General features: G+C 47.9%; 9 protein-coding genes across 9 annotated transcripts, besides 25 other annotated features; all 9 read right to left on the reverse strand.

Moving 5' to 3' along the window:
- Nucleotides 1-20,992: part of a sequence feature (heterozygous, Esmeraldo-like haplotype) that runs on past the window's edge.
- On the reverse strand, nt 77-655 carry Tc00.1047053509599.100 (uncharacterized protein; the record flags this gene model as incomplete). Its single annotated transcript, XM_811074.1, has 1 exon — nt 77-655. The coding sequence occupies one exon, from the start codon at nt 653-655 to the stop codon at nt 77-79; it is 579 nt and encodes a 192-aa protein (XP_816167.1).
- Nucleotides 119-160: a sequence feature (A-rich).
- Nucleotides 1,033-1,057: a microsatellite.
- Nucleotides 1,102-1,127: a sequence feature (AT_rich).
- Nucleotides 1,229-3,499, reverse strand: Tc00.1047053509599.110 (hypothetical protein, conserved; the record flags this gene model as incomplete). The annotated part of the gene is made up of 1 exon (XM_811075.1): nt 1,229-3,499. The coding sequence occupies one exon, from the start codon at nt 3,497-3,499 to the stop codon at nt 1,229-1,231; it is 2,271 nt and encodes a 756-aa protein (XP_816168.1).
- Nucleotides 3,621-3,640: a microsatellite.
- Tc00.1047053509599.120 (hypothetical protein, conserved) lies at nt 3,711-4,157 on the reverse strand (the record flags this gene model as incomplete). The annotated part of the gene is made up of 1 exon (XM_811076.1): nt 3,711-4,157. The coding sequence occupies one exon, from the start codon at nt 4,155-4,157 to the stop codon at nt 3,711-3,713; it is 447 nt and encodes a 148-aa protein (XP_816169.1).
- Nucleotides 4,406-4,429: a microsatellite.
- Nucleotides 4,541-4,568: a microsatellite.
- Nucleotides 4,893-4,913: a sequence feature (AT_rich).
- Tc00.1047053509599.130 (serine/threonine protein kinase, putative) lies at nt 5,033-6,520 on the reverse strand (the record flags this gene model as incomplete). The annotated part of the gene is made up of 1 exon (XM_811077.1): nt 5,033-6,520. The coding sequence occupies one exon, from the start codon at nt 6,518-6,520 to the stop codon at nt 5,033-5,035; it is 1,488 nt and encodes a 495-aa protein (XP_816170.1).
- Nucleotides 6,770-6,792: a microsatellite.
- Nucleotides 7,103-7,170: a microsatellite.
- Nucleotides 7,289-7,308: a microsatellite.
- Nucleotides 7,723-7,750: a sequence feature (AT_rich).
- Nucleotides 8,732-10,219, reverse strand: Tc00.1047053509599.150 (serine/threonine protein kinase, putative; the record flags this gene model as incomplete). The annotated part of the gene is made up of 1 exon (XM_811078.1): nt 8,732-10,219. One exon carries the CDS (start codon nt 10,217-10,219, stop codon nt 8,732-8,734), a length of 1,488 nt encoding a protein of 495 aa, XP_816171.1.
- Nucleotides 10,772-10,794: a microsatellite.
- Nucleotides 11,123-11,145: a microsatellite.
- Nucleotides 11,464-11,529: a sequence feature (A-rich).
- Nucleotides 11,752-11,775: a microsatellite.
- On the reverse strand, nt 12,119-13,987 carry Tc00.1047053509599.157 (serine/threonine protein kinase, putative; the record flags this gene model as incomplete). Its single annotated transcript, XM_811081.1, has 1 exon — nt 12,119-13,987. The coding sequence occupies one exon, from the start codon at nt 13,985-13,987 to the stop codon at nt 12,119-12,121; it is 1,869 nt and encodes a 622-aa protein (XP_816174.1).
- Nucleotides 14,076-14,137: a microsatellite.
- Nucleotides 14,288-14,350: a microsatellite.
- Nucleotides 15,041-17,038, reverse strand: Tc00.1047053509599.164 (hypothetical protein, conserved; the record flags this gene model as incomplete). Its single annotated transcript, XM_811082.1, has 1 exon — nt 15,041-17,038. One exon carries the CDS (start codon nt 17,036-17,038, stop codon nt 15,041-15,043), a length of 1,998 nt encoding a protein of 665 aa, XP_816175.1.
- Nucleotides 16,542-16,685: a sequence feature (A-rich).
- Nucleotides 16,699-16,725: a microsatellite.
- Nucleotides 16,791-16,814: a microsatellite.
- On the reverse strand, nt 17,058-18,281 carry Tc00.1047053509599.170 (hypothetical protein, conserved; the record flags this gene model as incomplete). The annotated part of the gene is made up of 1 exon (XM_811079.1): nt 17,058-18,281. The coding sequence occupies one exon, from the start codon at nt 18,279-18,281 to the stop codon at nt 17,058-17,060; it is 1,224 nt and encodes a 407-aa protein (XP_816172.1).
- Nucleotides 18,524-18,546: a microsatellite.
- Nucleotides 18,581-18,606: a microsatellite.
- Nucleotides 18,842-18,869: a sequence feature (AT_rich).
- Nucleotides 18,982-19,006: a microsatellite.
- On the reverse strand, nt 19,352-20,653 carry Tc00.1047053509599.180 (hypothetical protein, conserved; the record flags this gene model as incomplete). Its single annotated transcript, XM_811080.1, has 1 exon — nt 19,352-20,653. One exon carries the CDS (start codon nt 20,651-20,653, stop codon nt 19,352-19,354), a length of 1,302 nt encoding a protein of 433 aa, XP_816173.1.

Raw genomic sequence — 20,992 nt, forward strand, 5'->3', positions numbered from 1 at the left:
GCGATAACTTCCTCCCCCCTCTCCCTCTTTATCCCTTTCTCTCCTCGAAGCGGCTGATCAAATGGGGGAAAATTGTTTACCCTAACCTTCTATTCCTGTTAAAATAAGAAACGCACAGAAGAAAAAAAAAAAAAAAAGAAAAGGAAAAGAAAAGGAAAAAGCACAACCGTCTCCAAAGAAATCCCTCCTTTCCCCAATCCGACAAGCAAGAAGTAATTATATATGAAAAGAAGGAAAAACAGCAGACATATGATGGTGGGAGGTTGTGGCTTATGCAGTGAGTAATAACAAGGAAGCGGTATTCAAACCCAATATCCATAAAGAACAAATTAAATAATGTAACACGATACCATCCTCTCCTCCTCCTTTTATCACGTAGACATTTACCAATGCTACGCTTCCAGATGGTCGGAGAGACGTTGAATGAGTTCCCGCTCTTTGGCTGCGGAATCGTCACCGTTAAGTTGTCGCATTTCCCGCTGCATCTGCAAAAACAACAAGACGGTTGATACATCCTTCCCCTGCTGGAGTTGTTGTACCATGTTTCTATTGTCATGCATAAAAAGCTGTCTTGTAGAGTAAACCAAACCCTCCGCGTAGTCATCCAGAGCCATCTGCAGTTCCAAGACATCAGACTTTTGCAAAGGTTCTCCATTTCGCTCTAAAGGTGATGAATGCTGCAACCCCATGAGGCGAGATGCAATGTCTAGATGAAATGGGATAATCAAGTCACTTGGGGAGAAGAAGTCTTCTTGATCCTCTCGCGGTTGTGCTTCGGTGTGCGATGGCCGCGAGGGAAGAAAAGAAGTGTTCCCAGCAGTAGAGGCGTTTCTAGTTTCTCTTCCCAAAGAAGGTGCCGTGAGGGCTGACCCAGTGACCCCCGTGGGGCGTGCCATTGAGTTCTTTGGTACAGGCGATCTCTTGCTGTGCATGCGCTACACGCAGCAACGGAAACAAAAACAAATGAGAGTAAGCAAGGTGAAGAAAATATCGTTTTCATTCACAACAAGTCCACCGATAAAGCATAAATAAACACACACACACACACACACACACAGTGAGAGAGAGGGGGAGCCGCAGAGGCCACAGCACATTCATACCATTATTATTATTATTATTAAATATTAGTCGTATTCGGTTTATGTTGCCTTTAATCGCATGTAAAAAGCAGGGAAGGGAAAGAAGAAAACAGAAGCACGAGGACAGGGAGGGCGATGGGGTGCTCTCGTTAATTGTTCTCCCTTGCCCTCTTCGCCCTTTCACGCTCCTTTTTTCCGGGACGCCGGTATTTCCCCGACTGACCTTCTCGTCTCTCGGCATTGATCAAGCCCTCCGTCGCTCCTTCGGTTTTGGATCCCTTTTGGGTGGACGGAGCATTGCTTTTGGCAAACTGCCCCCTTTTTCTATCCCTCCCCTCCGTCACTTCACTCGATATCCCCGACACCGACGGCGCCTTTTCATAATCGTGCGATACGCGTAGCGCCCGCAGGAGAGCCGCGCTCGTTGCCGTGCTGATTTGGTGCTTCTTCTCACAACTCGTAAGCAACGGCGCCATGCGTCTCAATTCAAAACTGTAAGAATATTTGACGTTATTGGCCTGCGTCGCCAACACACCACCGCCTTCATAAGAATCTTTATTCGTTGGCAAAAGCGTAAAATCTTCTTTGCGCGCAATGACCTCGAGCGCAGGCATGAATGATGTCATCGTGCTCCGCCATGCTACTAGAAGCCGTGAAAAGAGTGCGGCTTTATTTCTCTGAGGCACAACATTGCCGGCGGCATCGCTACTGTTTCTCGCGAGCCCCTCAGCACACTCGTTGATGCAGACCACCATGCCTTTGTGAGCGTCTGGCTTCGATCTCGGGAGAAGGCTCTGCAGCCGTACCCTCCTCGACCCCGCAGATCCGCATGTCACAAGAGTGTTTGCCACATCCCACTCCAGCACAACATTCTGCCCCGCGTGTTTTCTACGGGAACATGCGGCGGCAACAGCCTCCTCAACCGCTGAAATTCCCTTTGTGGCATTTAACAACACCGCCTCAGTCGCCAAGCCTGCAAGAGGAAAGTATAGTGTCCTCTTCCTGGTCAGACCAAGTACCCACAAGAAGGCAGCAAGGCTTGGAACAACAAATTCCTTCTCCAGCAGAGACCGCGTATCTAAAAAGGTGTCCTCCACTGTGGAGCCAGGATGCAGATTGCAGGCGATAATATAACGGAATGTGGTGTACACCGCCTGAGAGAGAAATAACAGGGCTCTTTCCTTCTCTTCCTCAACAGGAGGCCGTGACTGGGCATCGGCATAATGTGCGGTCTCCAGAATGCCCCCCAAGAAGGAACAGTCAACTGCAACTGCAGCAATTTCATTTGATTGCTTCTCTGGATGCGCCAAAACGTCATGGAGAGAAAGCAACGAACGTCCCATCACCTTTTCATAGCCCAATTCCGCGGTGTCGTATTTCATCCGGCAATACGCTTTCCAGCAAGACTGAATGTCCACCTTTGTCGCCCCACGAACAAGAGGCGGGACGCTACTTCCGTTACCCATGACAACAACAAAAAGAAACACCATATCTATGCAACTATTCTGAAGAATCTCCGCCTCCGCGGCGTTTTGTGCGGTGATGGCGGGCATGGGGGAAGGCACACAATTCCCGGGCCCTTCCTCATCAACATCACTGGGGTCACCATCGGAGTCACTGAGCACGACGCAAGTGCCAGTCGCCACCATCGGTCCGTCCTGTTTTTGGCGGCGAACAATCTTTTCTTCTTCTCCACCCTCGTTCTTCACACTCTCCCTTTCCAGACTGAGCTGTCGTTGTTGTTGTTGTTGTGTCTGTGGTGACACCTCGGCTCCCTCATCACCCCCAGCAAACGCGTCCACACACCGAGCGATATATGCCAAAACGTGTGCGACTCGCAAAACACACATCTCAAGCATGGTGTCATGAAGCTTCGTTGCAATGGTCACTGTGTGCGGTGCGGGTCCGCATAGGACTCCACAGAGTACGTCCGAGTCCTCTGAAACGAAGCAAAACGTCGGCAACTTTACCTTTGCAGCAAACGCCTGCGTGACAAGTTGTCTTTGAAGGTCAAGGATCTTGTAGTCCGCCTCCCCTGCAACCTGCCGGCCACTGATAAGAATCTGCGGCTGCGGCGCATCGGCCGTGGCAATTTTGTTGTAGTGCTGCTGTAGCGCAATGCAGAGTCGTTGAACGGCGACATCAGCGTCCAGCACTGTGGCGTGCGTGCGTTGACTCCTTGACGTCCCGGCACGGTGTCGCTGTGCATCCATGGCAAACACAACCGCTCGACGCACCTTCAGATGCGGCTGCATAAGGAACTCCGCAAGGGTTTCCAGGCCAATGGTTTGACACACATTGGTGGCGTCAATAAGAACAAAGTCAAAGCAAAGCGGGGCCGCGGTCACACCCTTCTTAATTCTGCACAACGCCGTGGGCGATGTGCGCGCGGCAAACTTCAAAAAATCCGGAACACCCATGGCCCTTTGCGTCCAGCCCGCCCCCGTTCTCCCTTTCTTTATGTATGTATACACAAACACACCCCTATCAAAAAGTAAAAAAAAAAAAAGATATCAATACGAGAAGAAATCTTCAACCCTCAAAAAAAAAAAAAAAAAAAAGCCACACACCGTTGCACTTCAGTCACTCCATCCAATTAATCACCCAAACTGTCTCTCGCGTCACCCCCTTTCAGTCATGGCTCACAGTGTTTGCTGCATCCTCTAATTCTGCACAAAGTTGCGACATCTTAAGATCATGTTCTCTTCTTAGACGATTCAGCCCATCCAAATTACCCGAACTTTCCAAGTGTGCCTGAAGCTCTCTCCACAGAGCCAATGTTTTCTCAGTTTGCTCTTTAGCCTCCTGCATGTCCTCCGCGGCATAAACCGTACCAGCGCTCTCCCTTGCTTCCTCAATAAGTTCACGCGCCTCTGAAAAGGCGTCCATTAGCTCCAGTAGTTTGGCAGACGCTTCTGAACCCTGAGGAAAGCCTGCGCACCAGCGTCGTGAAGTGAACCAAACATGCACGGTGGTGACTGCAATAGGGGGCACAGCTGCACTGCGCCGAACCCTCAGACACGCCATGATGTGTCTGTACATGGCACTTCCACTGAGTGTCAAAGGGCTTCTCTGCATATGGGCGGGACGCAATCACCAAATCCCCCTTCACTCATCCTATTCTAATAATCCCCGTTGGGTTCACATCCATAGTTCCGCCAAGAAGACAAGAAGAGACGCTCCTTCACAGCGGCAGAAAAAACAAACATCTTTGCATTCTCCTAAGAGGAGCAGGGAGACGACAAAAAACTTTCCCCCGCCCACTTCCTCACACCGAGAAAAAACAAAAAACACGACACAAAACCAGCAGAGAACCCAATAGGAAAATATATATATATATATATATATATTCGCCTATGTGCACATACAAACACACATGCAGAGTTAACCTTACAGAATACACATAAATCAATAAAAATAACAAAAAAAGACAAAACAGGGTAATAAATAAAAACACCAGAAAAAAAAATTAAAATAAAATAAAATAAATAAACAGGGAACGATTGGGTAGAACAGCTACACACAAAAAAAAAAAAAGAAAAAAAACAGCTTCTTTGATTCATCTATACTCCTCACAGGTGAAAGCTTTGGTTTTGTTTCGTTTTTTATCTTCCCCCATGCCCTTTGCCCATGACGTCCTCCCACAATTACACCCAAACATTCGTCCCGTTTCCCTAACGTTCAGGTGATCACCGCACAAGCAGAACAACTCACAAAAACAAATAAATAACGCAAGAGGACCATCCAGGAAAACATCATCTACATAAATCATGTTTCAGGCAATGTAAACTATACAAATTCCCCAAACAACAGAAAAAAAAATATATTTATATACATCTCTCAGTTCACAAGGCGGGAAACAATCCTATTATCTTCACATGCACAAAACCATCACTCACAAAAAGCCAAAAGGCATAAAAGTAAATTTAGAGTATTAAAACAATTCCTAAAAGTTACTCAGCCTCATCAATACCAAGAGTCTGCTGAATCTTTTGCATCCACGCATCTCGCTCAGGATCACCGCGTGCCTGAAAAAGAAGGCGCCTTCCCGTTTTGAAGGCCACGGCAAACACATGCTGTGCATTCGACCCTGTGTACTTGCTTGCAACAGGGAACACGTCCTCCAACTCAAAGAATGGCGTCGTGATGCACTGCTGCCGCATTGTCTCCTTCGATACGGCCAACACAAGGTCCAGGCTCTTGAATTTCGGCATCCTGCCCGCATCCAGCCGCTCGCCCTCCTCGAGTGCCCCGCGGATGCACAAATACCGGCGCTTCCACGCGAGATCACCGCTCTGCTTCTTCACAATGCCTTCATACAGTGTGAGGTCCCCCACGCTCCCCATGGGGGTCGCCCCCTCTAGGATCGTCGTGGACGCGGCTGCAGCCGACTGAGACTCCTCCATTTGCCTCACAGTCACACGCCGCTCCTCCTTCAGTGACTGCTTTACGCTCTGAATGTGCGTGGATATCGTGTCACGTAGCGGGCCCGCAAAGGAGGGCTGCGTCTGCACAATCTCGAGCAGGCCAGAAACAAACAACTTGCAGATGGGCATGTTCAGCAGTTTGCTGCTCGAGGGACGGGCGTGCGGGTCCCCGCAGAGAAGCGACGTCACAACCTCCGCCATCTCGGGGCTAATCGTCGGTGGCAGCGGATCGTACCTCCCGGCTAGCGCCTTCTGCATCACCTCCTGCATATTCTCGCCATCAAACGGCCGCTTCAGTGTCAGCAGCTCATACAGCAACACCCCCAGGGAAAAGATATCGGCCTTCTTGCTGTACGGTTTCCTGCGCCATATCTCCGGCGCCACATAGTACGGCGTGCCACAGAATGTCTTGCCGACATCGCCCGAGACCGTGGCGGAATACATTTTGCTGAAGCCAAAGTCCCCGAGCTTCACAAGCCCGTTGCTGCAAAGAAGAATATTGGCTGTCTTGATGTCGCGGTGGATCATGTGCCGTGAGTGCACGTGGTGGATTGCAAGCAGGACCTGAATAAAAAGAAGGCCCGCCTCGTGCTCGCGAAACGCTCGAGCCGCCTTGGCACGGTTCTTGATCTCCTGGCGGAGGTCCCCGGCATTTGCGTAGTCAAGCACCAGTGCTACCATCAGAACATTCTCCTCGTCCGCAGGGTCCTTCTTTGCAAAGTCCTCGTGACACTTCAGGATTGAGAAGAAGTCGCAGTTCAGCAGGCACTGCACCTCCGCCTGTGCGCGGTTCTTGTCGGCTTCCGACATGCCCTCCATTTCCACAACCTTCACGGCGAATGACTGTCCATCCGACCTACGCTTTGCACACAGCACGGTGCCCGTCGCACCGGAGCCCAGAACCCGGCTGATCCAGTACTTTTTCCCCTGCTCCTTTGCCGTCGCCTCGTCACTCGCGAATGCATCGCTGAAGGTGCGACACACGCGGGGAATCATCGCGTCCCCAGAAGGCATTTCCGATATATCCAGTCAACAGTGCTGTGGCGTATGTATTTATCCTCTTCTTGTTTGCATAAAGTATAAAAAAGCAGACAAAATAAGTAAAAAAATGCATATGTTTTTTTTTTTTTTTTGCGAGCTCCTGCGACGGGTTTACAAAAAAAAAGGGGGCATGGCCGTATTTCTGTTCCGGTGGCACTGGTTGCGCGAGGACGTCTGCAGCTCCCTGCTCCACTGAAGTGCACGGAGTCCGTTATTAGAAGGAAAAAAAAAAAAAAAAAAAAAAAGGGAGGGAGCGGACGGGGATTTGACGCCCCCATTTTCTTAGCGTCGGACAGACAGAAATGTGAAATTACACGATGTTTGCCTTCTGTCCAGAGCCTTTCCGTTCATCCGCCCGTGCGTCCATGACTCTTTTTATTTCCTTTCCGCCCCCTTTCTCTCTGTCGGCGAGAACAACAGGCTCATTCATGTCTGCCATTACCGCACATTCCAATTGCATTAAAATAATAAAAAACATTTCCCTCTCACTATTCATCCTCTGCCATCTTTTTTCCCAACATTTGTGGCTCACAGTTCCTTCGGGGAGTGTACAGAACACAGACATATACATATATACATGTATATATAGATAGATGTAGATATAAACAACATGCAGACACATAACCCTGCTCCCTTTTCTTTTTTAAACGGCATTATTGGGTGACTGTGCCTGTGGAAGCATTGGATCAAATCCAGAGACATGAACGAAAGTGGCGGGTGGAGACGCACCATTAAAAGGATAAAAAAAAAAAAAAAAAAAAGCGAAGGACCGTGAATACACAGAAAACAATCAACGCAAAAATTAAAAGAAAAAAAGCAAAAGTTATCAACAAAATAACACACTTGTAAATAACAACCTCATTGAAATTAGTCTTCGTTCACGTGACAACGCACCCCTCATTTCCACGCTCCGTTCATCCACCACCTCAGTTATCGTTTTCTGCTTCACAGCTGACAGTAGCAACCTCTGCTTTCATCTGTCACGGGGGGCCCTTGTCTTCGTATCTCCCTCGTGCGTGGTGGGCCGGTGGCGACGTTGGCACCACCGCCACCGTGTGCACACTGCACTGTCCGCCCCACCACACACAACTCGTTTCATCCGCAACCCTCACAAGCAATTAGCAGCCACACGCTTCACTTGCCCACAAGTAAAAGCAGAAAATAAAATCAAAACCAATAAAAAAAAAAAATAGATATTTATTTGCGTATAAATATCAATGTGAATTCTCTGCCGTCGCCTCCTGCATCGCGGCAGCAGCAACCCTCCAAGCAAGGGGCCACAGCAACAGGCGTCAAAGACAGATGTAAGAGAGAAAGACACAAGCAAAGAAAAAATAAGGAAATAAAGCAGTAAAACGGACAATCTCCATTCCAACAAAACTGCGGAGGGCGCTGAAAGTACCCACCGATAATGCGAAACTCGATACGCCCAACCAAGAGCCGCCCCCACATCCTCGCATCACTGGGCACTCGCCAGTACTCTCCATTTAATCGTGGCAAAGACAAACAGGCAAAAATGCAAGTTAAATCTACGCAACGTTTTTTTCATTCTCGAGCGCCCCTTCCCCACCGCAGCAAAATACAAAGATAAAGAGCCTGCGCATGAAAGTATCGCCAGCACAGCAACGTCGTACGTCCGGGTTCTCCATATCAGGCAATGTCATGGCACGCCTAGTAGCTCTACCAGATCCCAAACAAAAGCAGCAAGCTTATAATGGCACATACAACAACAACAAAGAAAAAAAACGCATCCTAAATGTAAATGTGTCCCTAGAGTGTGGCGGTGAGGTGCAGCCCGCAGCAACGTTGGATTTGCAATGCGTTCTTCTCAGGCCCCAAGAAAGTCTTACAAAAAAAAAAAAAAAAGAGGTTAGCAGCACACTGGTCAGTTCTGTGCGCGTGCTCCTATCATCAAATATGCACAAAAACGGAAAGACAGCATCCGGGGTGCTTGGGTTTTGGAATACGCCAAACAAGAAAACACATTAACAATTTAAAAAAATCTCCACTAAAACATTTTTAAAAAAAGAGTGTCCCCGCTGACACCTCAAAAATCTGTATTGCACACAAAGCCCACAGACGGCCCAGACTAAACATCAACATACCCACAAGGAACGCGTCAAAAAATACAGACAAAATGAACATATAAAACTTGGTACGGAATACAAAAACAATTCCTAAAAGTTACTCAGCCTCATCAATACCAAGAGTCTGCTGAATCTTTTGCATCCACGCATCTCGCTCAGGATCACCGCGTGCCTGAAAAAGAAGGCGCCTTCCCGTTTTGAAGGCCACGGCAAACACATGCTGTGCATTCGACCCCGTGTACTTGCTTGCAACAGGGAACACGTCCTCCAACTCAGAGAATGGCGTCGTGATGCACTGCTGCCGCATTGTCTCCTTCGATACGGCCAACACAAGGTCCAGGCTCTTGAATTTCGGCATCCTGCCCGCATCCAGCCGCTCGCCCTCCTCGAGTGCCCCGCGGATGCACAAATACCGGCGCTTCCACGCGAGATCACCGCTCTGCTTCTTCACAATGCCTTCATACAGTGTGAGGTCCCCCACGCTCCCCATGGGGGTCGCCCCCTCTAGGATCGTCGTGGACGCGGCTGCAGCCGACTGGGACTCCTCCATTTGCCTCACAGTCACACGCCGCTCCTCCTTCAGTGACTGCTTCACGCTCTGAATGTGCGTGGATATCGTGTCACGTAGCGGGCCCGCAAAGGAGGGCTGCGTCTGCACAATCTCGAGCAGGCCAGAAACAAACAACTTGCAGATGGGCATGTTGAGCAGTTTGCTGCTCGAGGGACGGGCATGCGGATCCCCGCAGAGAAGCGACGTCACAACCTCCGTCATCTCGGGGCTAATCGTCGGTGGCAGCGGATCGTACCTCCCGGCTAGCGCCTTCTGCATCACCTCCTGCATATTCTCGCCATCAAACGGCCGCTTCAGTGTCAGCAGCTCATACAGCAACACCCCCAGGGAAAAGATATCGGCCTTCTTGCTGTACGGTTTCCGGCGCCATATCTCTGGCGCCACGTAGTACGGCGTGCCACAGAATGTCTTGCCGACATCGCCCGAGACCGTGGCGGAATACATTTTGCTGAATCCAAAGTCCCCGAGCTTCACAAGCCCGTTGCTGCAAAGAAGAATATTGGCTGTCTTGATGTCGCGGTGGATCATGTGCCGTGAGTGCACGTGGTGGATTGCAAGCAGGACCTGAATAAAAAGAAGGCCCGCCTCGTGCTCGCGAAACGCTCGAGCCGCCTTGGCACGGTTCTTGATCTCCTGGCGGAGGTCCCCGGCATTTGCGTAGTCAAGCACCAGTGCTACCATCAGAACATTCTCCTCGTCCGCAGGGTCCTTCTTTGCAAAGTCCTCGTGACACTTCAGGATTGAGAAGAAGTCGCAGTTCAGCAGGCACTGCACCTCCGCCTGTGCGCGGTTCTTGTCGGCTTCCGACATGCCCTCCATTTCCACAACCTTCACGGCGAATGACTGTCCATCCGACCTACGCTTCGCACACAGCACGGTGCCCGTCGCACCGGAGCCCAGAACCCGGCTGATCCAGTACTTCTTCCCCTGCTCCTTCGCCGTCGCCTCGTCACTCGCGAATGCATCGCTGAAGGTGCGACACACGCGGGGAATCATCGCGTCCCCAGAAGGCATCTCCGATATCTCCAGTCAACAGTGCTGTGGCGTATGTATTTATCTTCTCTGCCAAGGTTTATCCTGCAGTGATTAATTGTGGAGAAAGCACTGTTCTCTAAAATGGTAACTAAAATAAAACGTTGGGAAACGGAGTAGCAGAAAAGATAAAGGTGTAAAGGACAATAATTTAAATTTGTCAGGGCTGTAGCAACTAGAAAACTTTGTTATTTCCGCTTCGTTCAATAGCCTTTGCCTCACCCCAACCAACTTGTCTTTTTTTTTTTTTTAAAGGTCAAAGCCAATATATGTCGCATCGACAACGGGGAGCGATTTAATGTCACATTTCCAGAAACAATTCACGGGAGTCAGCATTGCTAAGCACAATTAGAGTGGTTGTTTCCAAGTGGGGTTCCATTTGCGATCACAGCAGATTTTCCTCTTTTCCAGGCAAAGTCGCACACTTCCCACGTCATCCTTCACGGCCTTTTTTCCCCCCTCTTCTTCTTCTTTCTGCCACGGTGACCCGCTGATGCAAAGGTGGTAAAATTAATCCAATCCATCCTTTTCTTTTCTCTCTCTCTCTCTCTCTCTCTGTGTTTGTGTGTGTGTGTTCCGCCAAAGCTGCTTTAACGGAGGGCGTTGCTTGCTGCGATGCTCTCGGCCTCGTTGAACACATCCGGAAATTCCCATTGCCGCCCACTGTGCTCCTTTGGATCCAGCGTGCAGGACCACCTGTCCGCAGGGAAGGTCTGAGGCTACATCCACTCCCTGGACGCAGTGCCACCGAACGCCAAGCCGCTCATTCTGGGGCTGAATGATTCCCAAAAACGTACTTCCTATCCACTGCAGATGTCGTCATAAAAAAGAAAAAGAAAAAATTTGGGAAAAAATTCGAAAAAATTAAAGGAAAAGACATTCCACAAAAAAAAAAAAAAAAAAAAAAATTTACAAAAAACAAAAAATTTCGGTTTTTTTCTTCTCTTTTCCCCGCATTGAGCCGCGCGGTTTCTTTACGTGTTTGCCCTTGACGAGGCAGAAGGCGCGAGGCCGTTGCACCAGTGCGGAATAGAGCGGTATCGGTCGTGATCCCGATCTGTACATGGGCGGTTCTCCTCATTGTCTTCCCCCTTTTTTCACCGCTCCCTCATGCACACCAAAAAGAAAAAAGTGGTCACACACGCATATTAAAACAACAGCAACAAAAACAACAAAAAGAGCCTTCAAAAAAAAGGGGGAGGCTAAAACGTAAAGAAGGCATATGCAAAAAAAAAAAGAAAAAGAAAAGGAATAAAGAAAAAAAGAAAAAAGAAAGGAATAAAAAAAGAAAAGGCAAATAAATCATTGACGTGCCATAAGCATCCCCCACAACCCGCCGCCTTCCACTTGAAATTCGTGAGAGACAATAAATGCATGGAGCATACGTATAAAAACAATCCCCGCAGTAACGAAGTAAAAGAATAAGCCATTTGCAACATTCATTAGTTTCCCTCCCTCCTCTATTCGTTCTTTTCACAGTTCCTTCAATCATTTCTATGGTTGATTCTCCTTTTCACATACACACACACACACACACATGTAGCATACACATAACAAAACAACTTGTAACATCCATTCGCCAACAATGATGTCTGCACGCGCCCTCATCCACTGACAATGCAATATAATAGTGAAAATAATAAACTCCAATAATAAAAAAATATCGAAGGTAAGAGTGCGGTGTCACTCCCAGGTAAGCGGTGAGGTCATGCGTTGTTTGGCGTACTCGACTCAGAAGCAAAACAAAACAAAACACACCCCGAGGCTTTTTCGCCTTCCAAGGAACAATAACTACCGGTATCCTCCTGCTGGGGTTTTGACGACTCATAGTGGAACCAGTGCCTCGTAAAACGCGCAGGTCATATTCCTGGAAGAACACCTCTACGCCAACCCGTTATTGTGCTGAATGGAGGCAAGGCAGAAAGATATCCATCGCTGTCTCTCTTCTTCAGAGGAGGCTTGAAAGGATATCTTTTTTCCCGTCCTGCTAAGCAATGCAAAAACATATTTTGCCCCATCCATGGCGTACCGCTCAAGAACCTCAAAACAGTCAATAAACGAACTCACACATGTACGAGTGCTCTCGGCTGAGTCCTTTTTAAGCGACAATATCAGTTCAATAACCCCAGAATGCACTGACTCTTGCTGTGGACTCATATCATTTGAGTCTGTTGCCCAATGCAGGCACAAATGGCGCAACTTCCAGCAGCCAGTATTTTCCTTCAGTATGTCACCCTCAATAAGTACCTGTGACGTCGTCCTTGTCAGCGCATTCACCTTTGACAACTGCAACCTGATTTGGCTTGCCCTACTCGACAATGTTACCGCCTTATAAAGAATTCGCCGATACACCCAGGCTAAATTCAGCAGTACTTTCTCTCGTTCGCACGATAAGAGACGGCAGTATACAGTCGCTTTTTCACCTGGCTGACGAGTGCCGTCTGCGAAGTTGTCGCAAACGCTGCCGTTCCCTATTTCCCTCCCACGTCGCAGGGTATCATTCATGCCATCCATAATCACGGACTTCAGAAAACTCGCCAATGTGTTTCGCATCAGCGGTAACAACAACACATCCATAGCAGAAGGACGAAGATCGGGTTCTTTTTGCAACATTGCAAGCACGATGCTGGCAACCTCAGGTGAAACATGAGACGGTATCTTCGGTTCTTGTTTTAATATATTTTGCCTAACTTCATTTTTATCTTTTCCAACAAATGGTTTTCTCAGTGTAAAAATCTCGTACAACAGCACTCCCAAGGAAAAAATATCCGCCTTCCCACTGTACGGCTTACGCTCCCACATTTCAGGCGTGATATAAGACGCCGTGCCTACAAACGATCCATTTCTCTTCTCGTTGACATCACCCGGCGTGAATTTGCTCAGCCCAAAGTCACCCAGTTTCACTAACCCGTTGCTGCAAAGAAACACGTTTCCCGCTTTGATGTCACGATGAATGATCCCCTTGTCGTGTAGGTAGTCCACTGCCAAAAGAACTTGTTCAAAAATCAATAATGCATTACGTTCAGAGAAGAGTTTGTAGTCATTCTTCACACGCAGCCGAATCTCTTGAGAAAGATCACCGTTGTTGGCATATTCCATCTCCAACACATGTGCAGTGATGGGATTCTTCACCGGGTGGGGCGGGGCCTCTGGGCACAGGCGGCGCGTGTAGACACCATAGAACTGTGGGATTGAGAAAAAATTGCAGGACTGATGGCACTGGATTTCCCTATTGGCAAGTTCCCGAAGTTTTTTGTCTTCTTTCCCAAATTCTATAAATTTTACGACGATGCACTGTTGCTGCCGAAGGGGCGGGGAAGTAATCGCGGCCGAAGAAACACTACAAGGACGAGACGACGAAGAAACCCCAACCTCACTATTCATGTGTGAAGGCGGAAGCTGGCTGCCTTCCTTCTGCATGTCACGTCGCTGCGTTGAGCCTCTGGTAGCCAAAAAAATAGTGCTAAATGCACTGCTATTAAGCGCCCGAACAAGTTGCACCTGAGAGACAAAACTGTCCTCTAAACCGGCTGGCACCGTCTTGTCGTTCAGCGAGCCAATGAGCTGGAATGCATGCCGGCTGCCTCGCTCACAAATCTCCTCTTCCGCCTTCGGAGAAGGCGTACCAGTTTTGGTGCTGTGGGCAGGGGAAACGGTGTAAAAGGGGAAGAGAAGAGCACACCGCTCCATCCGCTGCTGACTTGAGACGCACTGACGGGAATTTAACAATACTTCACGGAGATTCAGCATCAGGGGCGTTGGGGTAAATAGCAGCGGTCCTCCACCCCGCTCGCCGTGTCTACTGGGTCCACCAACTCTCCAAGGCGCCTGCAATACTTATGTATGTATATATGTATTTATATATACATATATATATATAATATATATATATATATATATCTTTTCCTCTTGAGTTGTGCAGTACAACTAATGCCTTCGTTGCACGTTCACTCCACTTTTCTTTGACAGATCAATTTATGCACCGCCCGGGCCCGATGCCTTTCAAATGCTAAGCGCATTCAGAGACAAAACAAATACACACACACAAAAATATATATATATATATATATATATATATATATATATATATATATATATATATATATATATATAAACAGAAGGGGAAAAAAAAAGATAAACAAACGGCGTCAAATTGTATGCACGCGAGTCATGTGCCGCCATGAGAGAATTTTTGTTGGGGCTGCTTCACCACGCAGGAAAAAAAAACAAAAAACTAAAAAAAAATTCACGGAATGCAGCAGCCAAAGCAGCAGTGACAACAAGCCAAATAGAATAATACACAGAAAGCCAAGGCATGACGGAGTAAAATAACATAAACAACGCCATCATCGTTCACCTTGTCGTCGTAGTCGCAGAGAAAGAGTGGTAGGAAGAGGGAAGAGTGATTAAAATACTTATCATTGTCTGCGTGCATGCATGTGGGAGTTTGTCTGTGCGTGCTGCAACACTCCCACTTCACACTTCTACAACGCACGCCACACCCTGCCGCCAATCAACAATAGCTCCCCACGGCGATTTACATGTCATGACCCCGGAAATGTAAATACATTTCCTCCACATCATCGTCAATGGGATTCTCTTGTCTCCTACCCGACAACCGTCTCCGATGCTGTTTTTGGACTTCTCTTGCGGGACAAAGCAGCCCCTCCCCGACAATTCCCTCAGCACACGTACCAATTTGGAAGCTTACCGCAAAAAAAACACAACCCCAAATGTACACAGAGTGAGTAAGAGAGAAAAAAAAAAAAAAGAGAAATATCAAGCATAAACTACACTAACTTCTTATTTTCCCTCTGACCGCCACAATTCCTCCCCTTCCCTTTCCTCCTGCGGTTGGGGCCAGTTGGTTCCAATAGTCACATCATCTTTCGACAACTGCATCGCGCTGGGCATCACCGCGCATTCTGCGTGTAAAGCCGTATTAAAGGGATCTCCGGCCTTTGCACAGGCATCAAAAGCATACTGGGGACCATTTTTTTTTAGCTTTGTGCACAATTTCGCCTTGACAACGCCAAAATCCCCAATGGTTGGTTGCTTTCCGTCGCGCTGCATCTTCAGGCCATGCCAACACTCCCAGAAGAGGAACAAGCAACCAACATGGTACTCGCAGCAGACAAAAAGAAGTGGGAATTCACGCCCTAGTGCCTTCTCACTATCGCTTATAATGGGAAGACGACTTGCCCTTGTTTTACTGTAGAAAAGGGCCTGAGCCCGACGTGTTATTTCTGTATAGAACCCACTATCCTTCAACATGTCAAGAATCACGGCTGAAAAATTAAACCCTACAAGCACAAACGGAAGCTCCTCGTACACAAGTAACCCACTGCCGCCATTTGTGCAGGTATTCCACAACAACATCGCAAAATCCCTATAATACTCAATCAGGTAAACAAGCTGCAGTAGACCAAGAATACCTGTAAAGCGAAGGTCTGTTGCTGGATCACTGCCTTGAAACCCTAACACTTCCCAGTCAATCGCACCGGGAGGAGTGCCAACATTGCTAGACCCATTCTTCGTCTGGCGAAACAAATTGTGGTAAATGGTGATTAGTAATCGTCGGTGAATGGAGTAGCTGTGGTCAAATGGCACAAAGGGTAGTGTCAGAGTAAATTCCGTGTCATGGTGCAATATGGAGTCCGGATCTGAACTAACAATGCCATCTCTCGAATAAGAGTGTCTACACCAACAAAAGATGTCTCTAAGGCGCTCAAGAAGCGAGATGAGGCAGTTGCTCTTTTTGTTTTCACTAAATCTGTGTGCCGAAACATAAGGCTCCCAGGTATATCTGTCATTTTTAAGCAATCGTACAGCATCCAAAAAACTTATGTTTTCCTGTTGGTCATTAATACAAGGTACACTGGAAATGCTGCTGTTTACCCGTTGTTGCTCCGTCTCATGGTTGACCCAATCCCAATCAACGGCAATACGCTGCTGAGCGTTGCCTTTTTCAAGCCCGCCATTCTTTTTCGTATTCACGATGCGAGTCTCATCAGATGCTGACATGATGGCTGGTGACATCGCCTCCCGCGCGGAAAATTCATCCGAGGCATTTTCCTCATTTTCCAATACAACAATTGCGCCGTCAGGAGCACGCCGCGAACTGACTGACGAGGACCGTGACGTGTTGCCTCCAGAACTGTGTGGCTTGTGATGCTTGCGGTACTCTAAAAGCACGGCATTCGTGGAGAGAGTCGACACGATGGAGGAGCGAAGCATGCATGAAGGGTTGATGACAGCAGCAAAAACCCTCTTCACTAGACAATTCGAAAAGTCCGCGCAATGCAAAAAAAAAAAATAATAATAATAATAATTAAAAAATAAAAAAGATTTAAAAAAAGGGGGAAAAAAAAGGACAAAACAACAACAACGAAATATCCAAAGAGAGAGAAAAGAATACACGCACAGAAACAAACAAACATAAAAGAAATCACGTTGAAAGCAAATAAATAAATAAATAAATAAATAAAACAAATTACACGTGAGAGTCAAAAGAATACACACGGATAATACATACATCCATGAGTGCAAATACAAAAAAAAAAAAAAAAAAAAAAAAGAGTAAATGAGGTGGTGAAGCAGAAACAGAAAAGCCCAGGGTCTAAAACATTTACATACATTTAAAAAAAAAAAGAATTTTTTTTTCTTTTTTCTCTTCCTCCCTTCACTCACCCTCCTCTTCTCTCTTGTAGGGATGCACTCCATTTGCTCTTGCTGGATATTATTGGAACCCCACTCCCAACCATGTAGATGACGCCCTTCCACATGTGTTCCTCTGTACATGGGCCGCACTCACCTCCCTTCACGGCATACCGCTGCCTTTTTTTGCACGTTGGGATTCCACTGCCCGGGCGGCAGATCCCGCGGGCAAAATGTTGTCTCCCACAACATTCCACGTCCCACGCTTCTTTTTGAACAGACGCAGCGCCCGCGGAATCTCCTCTGAAGATACAGGCACGGAATCAATTGTAAGTAATTGCCGTAAAATGCTAATAACACGAAATCGATGCTGTTCAATGAGCGGGAGCCGTTCCAACTCGCGAAACCCATCGACATCCCATTCCTCAAGTCTGCGAGACAACATAGTGACGTCCTTGACGAGATTTCTGGCAGAGGGCACCACCATAGAAGAGACTAGTTTATTACTGGCCTCAGCAGCTGTCAATGAGTCAAATAGGACAGAACGCTTACCTGCAGAAAAGTCTATATCCGCTGAAACCCGGGATTCCGAATACTCCGGTATTGACCTGGTGAGGGAGCTGTTCGCAGGCTTCCGCAGAATGGGGTTTCCTGCTATCGTTAGATGCCGGAGATTAATGAGCCCTGACAGCGTCTCCAGCTCCTCCCATGATTCAATTCCATTATTCGCCAGTCGAAGATAAACCAGTTCTCGCAAAATATCAAAACCGTGGAGACTCTTGATCTTGTTGTGTTCCAAATCCAAACTCTCCAGATTGCTCGCAAGGTGCATCACGAATTGCACCTTTTCCAACGCGTTATGTGAAAGATTAAGAAAACGCACAGTAAAACAGTTGGCAAATGTATCCAGTTGTACACGCTGAATCTGGTTGGACATCAGATTAAGCCGTGTAAGGCTGTGAAGCAAGGAGAAGTCTTCGTTACGTAACTCTGTCACCTGATTTTCTTCCGCATAAAAGTCTATAAGAAACGGCAGAAGACGCAGTCCTCGAAGGCTTGCTAGACGATTTCTGCTGAGGTTCAGTCTCTCCAAGGTGGTGCCGGATGCTGCAAGATCATCAAAAACCTCATCGGTAAGGTTGTTATTTGCTGCCGAAAGATACACGAGGGAACGAAGCTCTCGCAGGGGTGTGAGTGAGTCAAGCATGTTGTCGTCTAGAGAGATACGTTGCAGGTGTTTGTATGCTCCAAGCAGCTCAATGGATGTGAGGCGAAGCGACGAGAGGTTGGACCTGGCGTAGACAAGGTGCCCCATCTCATTGTGGGTAAGGACATCCAAAGACGCCATCATAACATCCGCCGCAAGCGGGTTTTCCTCCGCATCCATTCGATGCCCGCTCTTTCGTGCCGACAACGACGAGTCGCTTCTACGCACCTGCGCAAGAGAATCTGTCGGTTGTTGTGTTGGGGTGAAGTTCCCCCACGAACTCGCCCTTCGCCAAAAAGCCACCGGCTGCAGGCACCCACCAAACGGCAGGCAAAAGTAAAAGCACAAGGAGAGAAGACACGAAGTTGCGTTTATGTAAGGGGGGAAACAATGGAAAAATAAACAAAAAAAAGCTTAAAGCAGTGTGTGTGTGTGTGTGTGTGTGGAAAACCAAGCCACACAGGAGAAGGGGCGACCAAAACAACAACAATAACAATAACAACAAAAAGGGCCTTTTACAGCAACAACGATTTCGTCGGGAACACGGAAGAAGGAGGGAAACAAAAGAAGAGGACAAATTTAAAGACGACGAAGTATGAAAAAATAATGAGGCAGCCACACGCATACATGCAACGCAACTGCGCATCACTATTCGGATTGCTTTTTCCTATAAAACCTCGCAAACATCCACCGCCGGAGTTGTGAGAGAGACACAGTCCATGGGGGGAAAGCTAACAGTCATATAAATACAAAAAAAAAAAAAAAAAACAACGCGATGCGAAAGCAACAGACCACAGGCGTCTAACCCACACCACCTTCCCTTCCCACTTCCCTTCTATTTGCTCTACCAAAATTACACTGGCATGGAATGATGATCTTCAAAAAAAAAAAAAAAAAAAAAAAAACACCGGCCACATTCACAGAATCGCCGCCGCCTCAATGGGAACCAGCCAAAGGTAAAACCAAAACACGCGTACGAACTTCTAAGCCAAAAAAACATGAACGTGAAAAAAAGAAAAGAAAAGGACATGAAGAAACATAATCATCTTCCGTCCTCTCTCCCTTAAACTTCACATGTTCCCTGTCAATAATAAATTCTACATCTCCCTCTCCCCATTATAATTCCAGCAGATAAGCTTTCCCATCCATCTATTTTGGGTCTCGCTTCCTTTTCCTTGAATATTCCTCCTTTAAATATTTCCCCCTCTTTGCGCGGCCTCGTCCTTCTTGGCCCATACCCTTTTTTTTCTTTACGAATGTTGCGGTGATAACAAAGAGCGAAGCTCGTTGACAATGAGACTGCGCTGTGTGACCTTGTCTGACCCTACCGGAGGTGGCCGCCGCTTCGACGCGCCAGTTGGGCGCGACGTCGGCACATCGACTACTGTTCCCGCCGCCGCCGCCATGTCACGCTGAGCTTCTTTAATGAGTTGAATCTGCTCCTTCTTGCGATCCATGAGTTTTGCGAGGCGATTCAACGCTGCGGCAACCACTTCCGCAGAGATCTCTTCGGCGGCCGCCCGCTCCACAGTCTCCTTGTACTGCTGGTGAAGGCTCTTCAGTTCGCTCTCCAGTTCCTGACAAACTTCCGCCATGGCACCATTCTGCCTCCCCCCCAATGGGACTGAGGGCTGCGTCCGCGCCGCCGATTCCGTCGCATACGAGACCGGCCTTGCAACTTCACCAGCAAAGCTGTTATCGACTACTTGGGTTCCGTTCTCCTTGCGAACATCGCGCTGGATAGAGGAATATGTCGGGTCACGGTACGTGTGCCGAGCACTGCTGGAACGAACAATGGACGTTGGGCGGCTATCCATTTGATGAGGCTCAAAAATTCGGCGCGAGTAACCAGTTCGATTCGCTAGGTTCACCGCAGCGCTGCTGTGAGTTCTTCCACGACGACTACGACGTTTGCCTCCTTCTGCCGTCAGCCGGCTAGTGTCACCACTTCGTAAAAGTGTCCGGTTTACCCCACGCCCCGATTGAATCCGCATAAGCTCCTGTATTGCTTGCTCTAAGTGATGGTTGGTGTCGAGTGCCGCCTCCTTCTCGGCCCGGAGTTCTTCAATTGATGAAAGAAGCGCACGGTATCTTTTTTGTTGCTCCTCTAACTCTTGACGCAATTTGTCTACCTCGCTGGCCAACGCATTTTCACGCTTTTGTGCAGCGTCACACTCCTTAATAAGCATCTCCTCTAGTTCCGTTCGAAACGTCCCCAAGTCTTTCCGACTTTCTTCCAAAGTATTTTGCAGCTTTGTTTTCTCCGTGGTGGCCCGCTGCACCATCTCCTGCAAGTCTTTTTCACGTTGCCGATGATGTGTACGTTCCCGCTCCAGCTGATGCTCCATGTCCTGTTTGTAGGCCTCGTGTGCCTGGAGGGCTCTTTCGTACTGATCCTGATGGTGATTGCGGTCTTGTTCCAGGCGGCGTATCTTGTCTTGCAGGGCCTGGAGTGCAAGAACAATGGACTTTGTGTCCCCCACACTCATGCTTAGCCCAGAGCGCTGCAGGCTACTCGTGTTGCTCTCGATCGATTGGTTCACGGAGGCCATGCGGAGAGATTAAACTCTTCTCTTTTCGTTCCTCTGGTACATTTCGCGGCCAATAAGACCAAATAACAGGAGTGGGTGTGCGAGCAGAGAGGTGATAAGTAAAGAGGAGAAAAAATAAAAATAAAAATCAAACAATGCCAGAGGAAGGGAGAGTAAAGAGGATAAAAACAAAGGGATACTAGTAAGAAGGCCATCACACATACAAGAAGCATGAGTCGTGTAAAGTTGGCAATGACCGCAAAATGACACATTGTTTTTCGAAGTGTGTTCCCTACACTTCCATTGACGGGTGTCATCGCAACTCTTCCCTCTTACATTCCCATTGTCATTCTCTTATCG

Source organism: Trypanosoma cruzi, genomic scaffold, assembly GCF_000209065.1.
Source record: "Trypanosoma cruzi strain CL Brener 1047053516289 genomic scaffold, whole genome shotgun sequence".
In the NCBI taxonomy this organism is placed as follows: Eukaryota; Euglenozoa; class Kinetoplastea; order Trypanosomatida; family Trypanosomatidae; genus Trypanosoma; species Trypanosoma cruzi.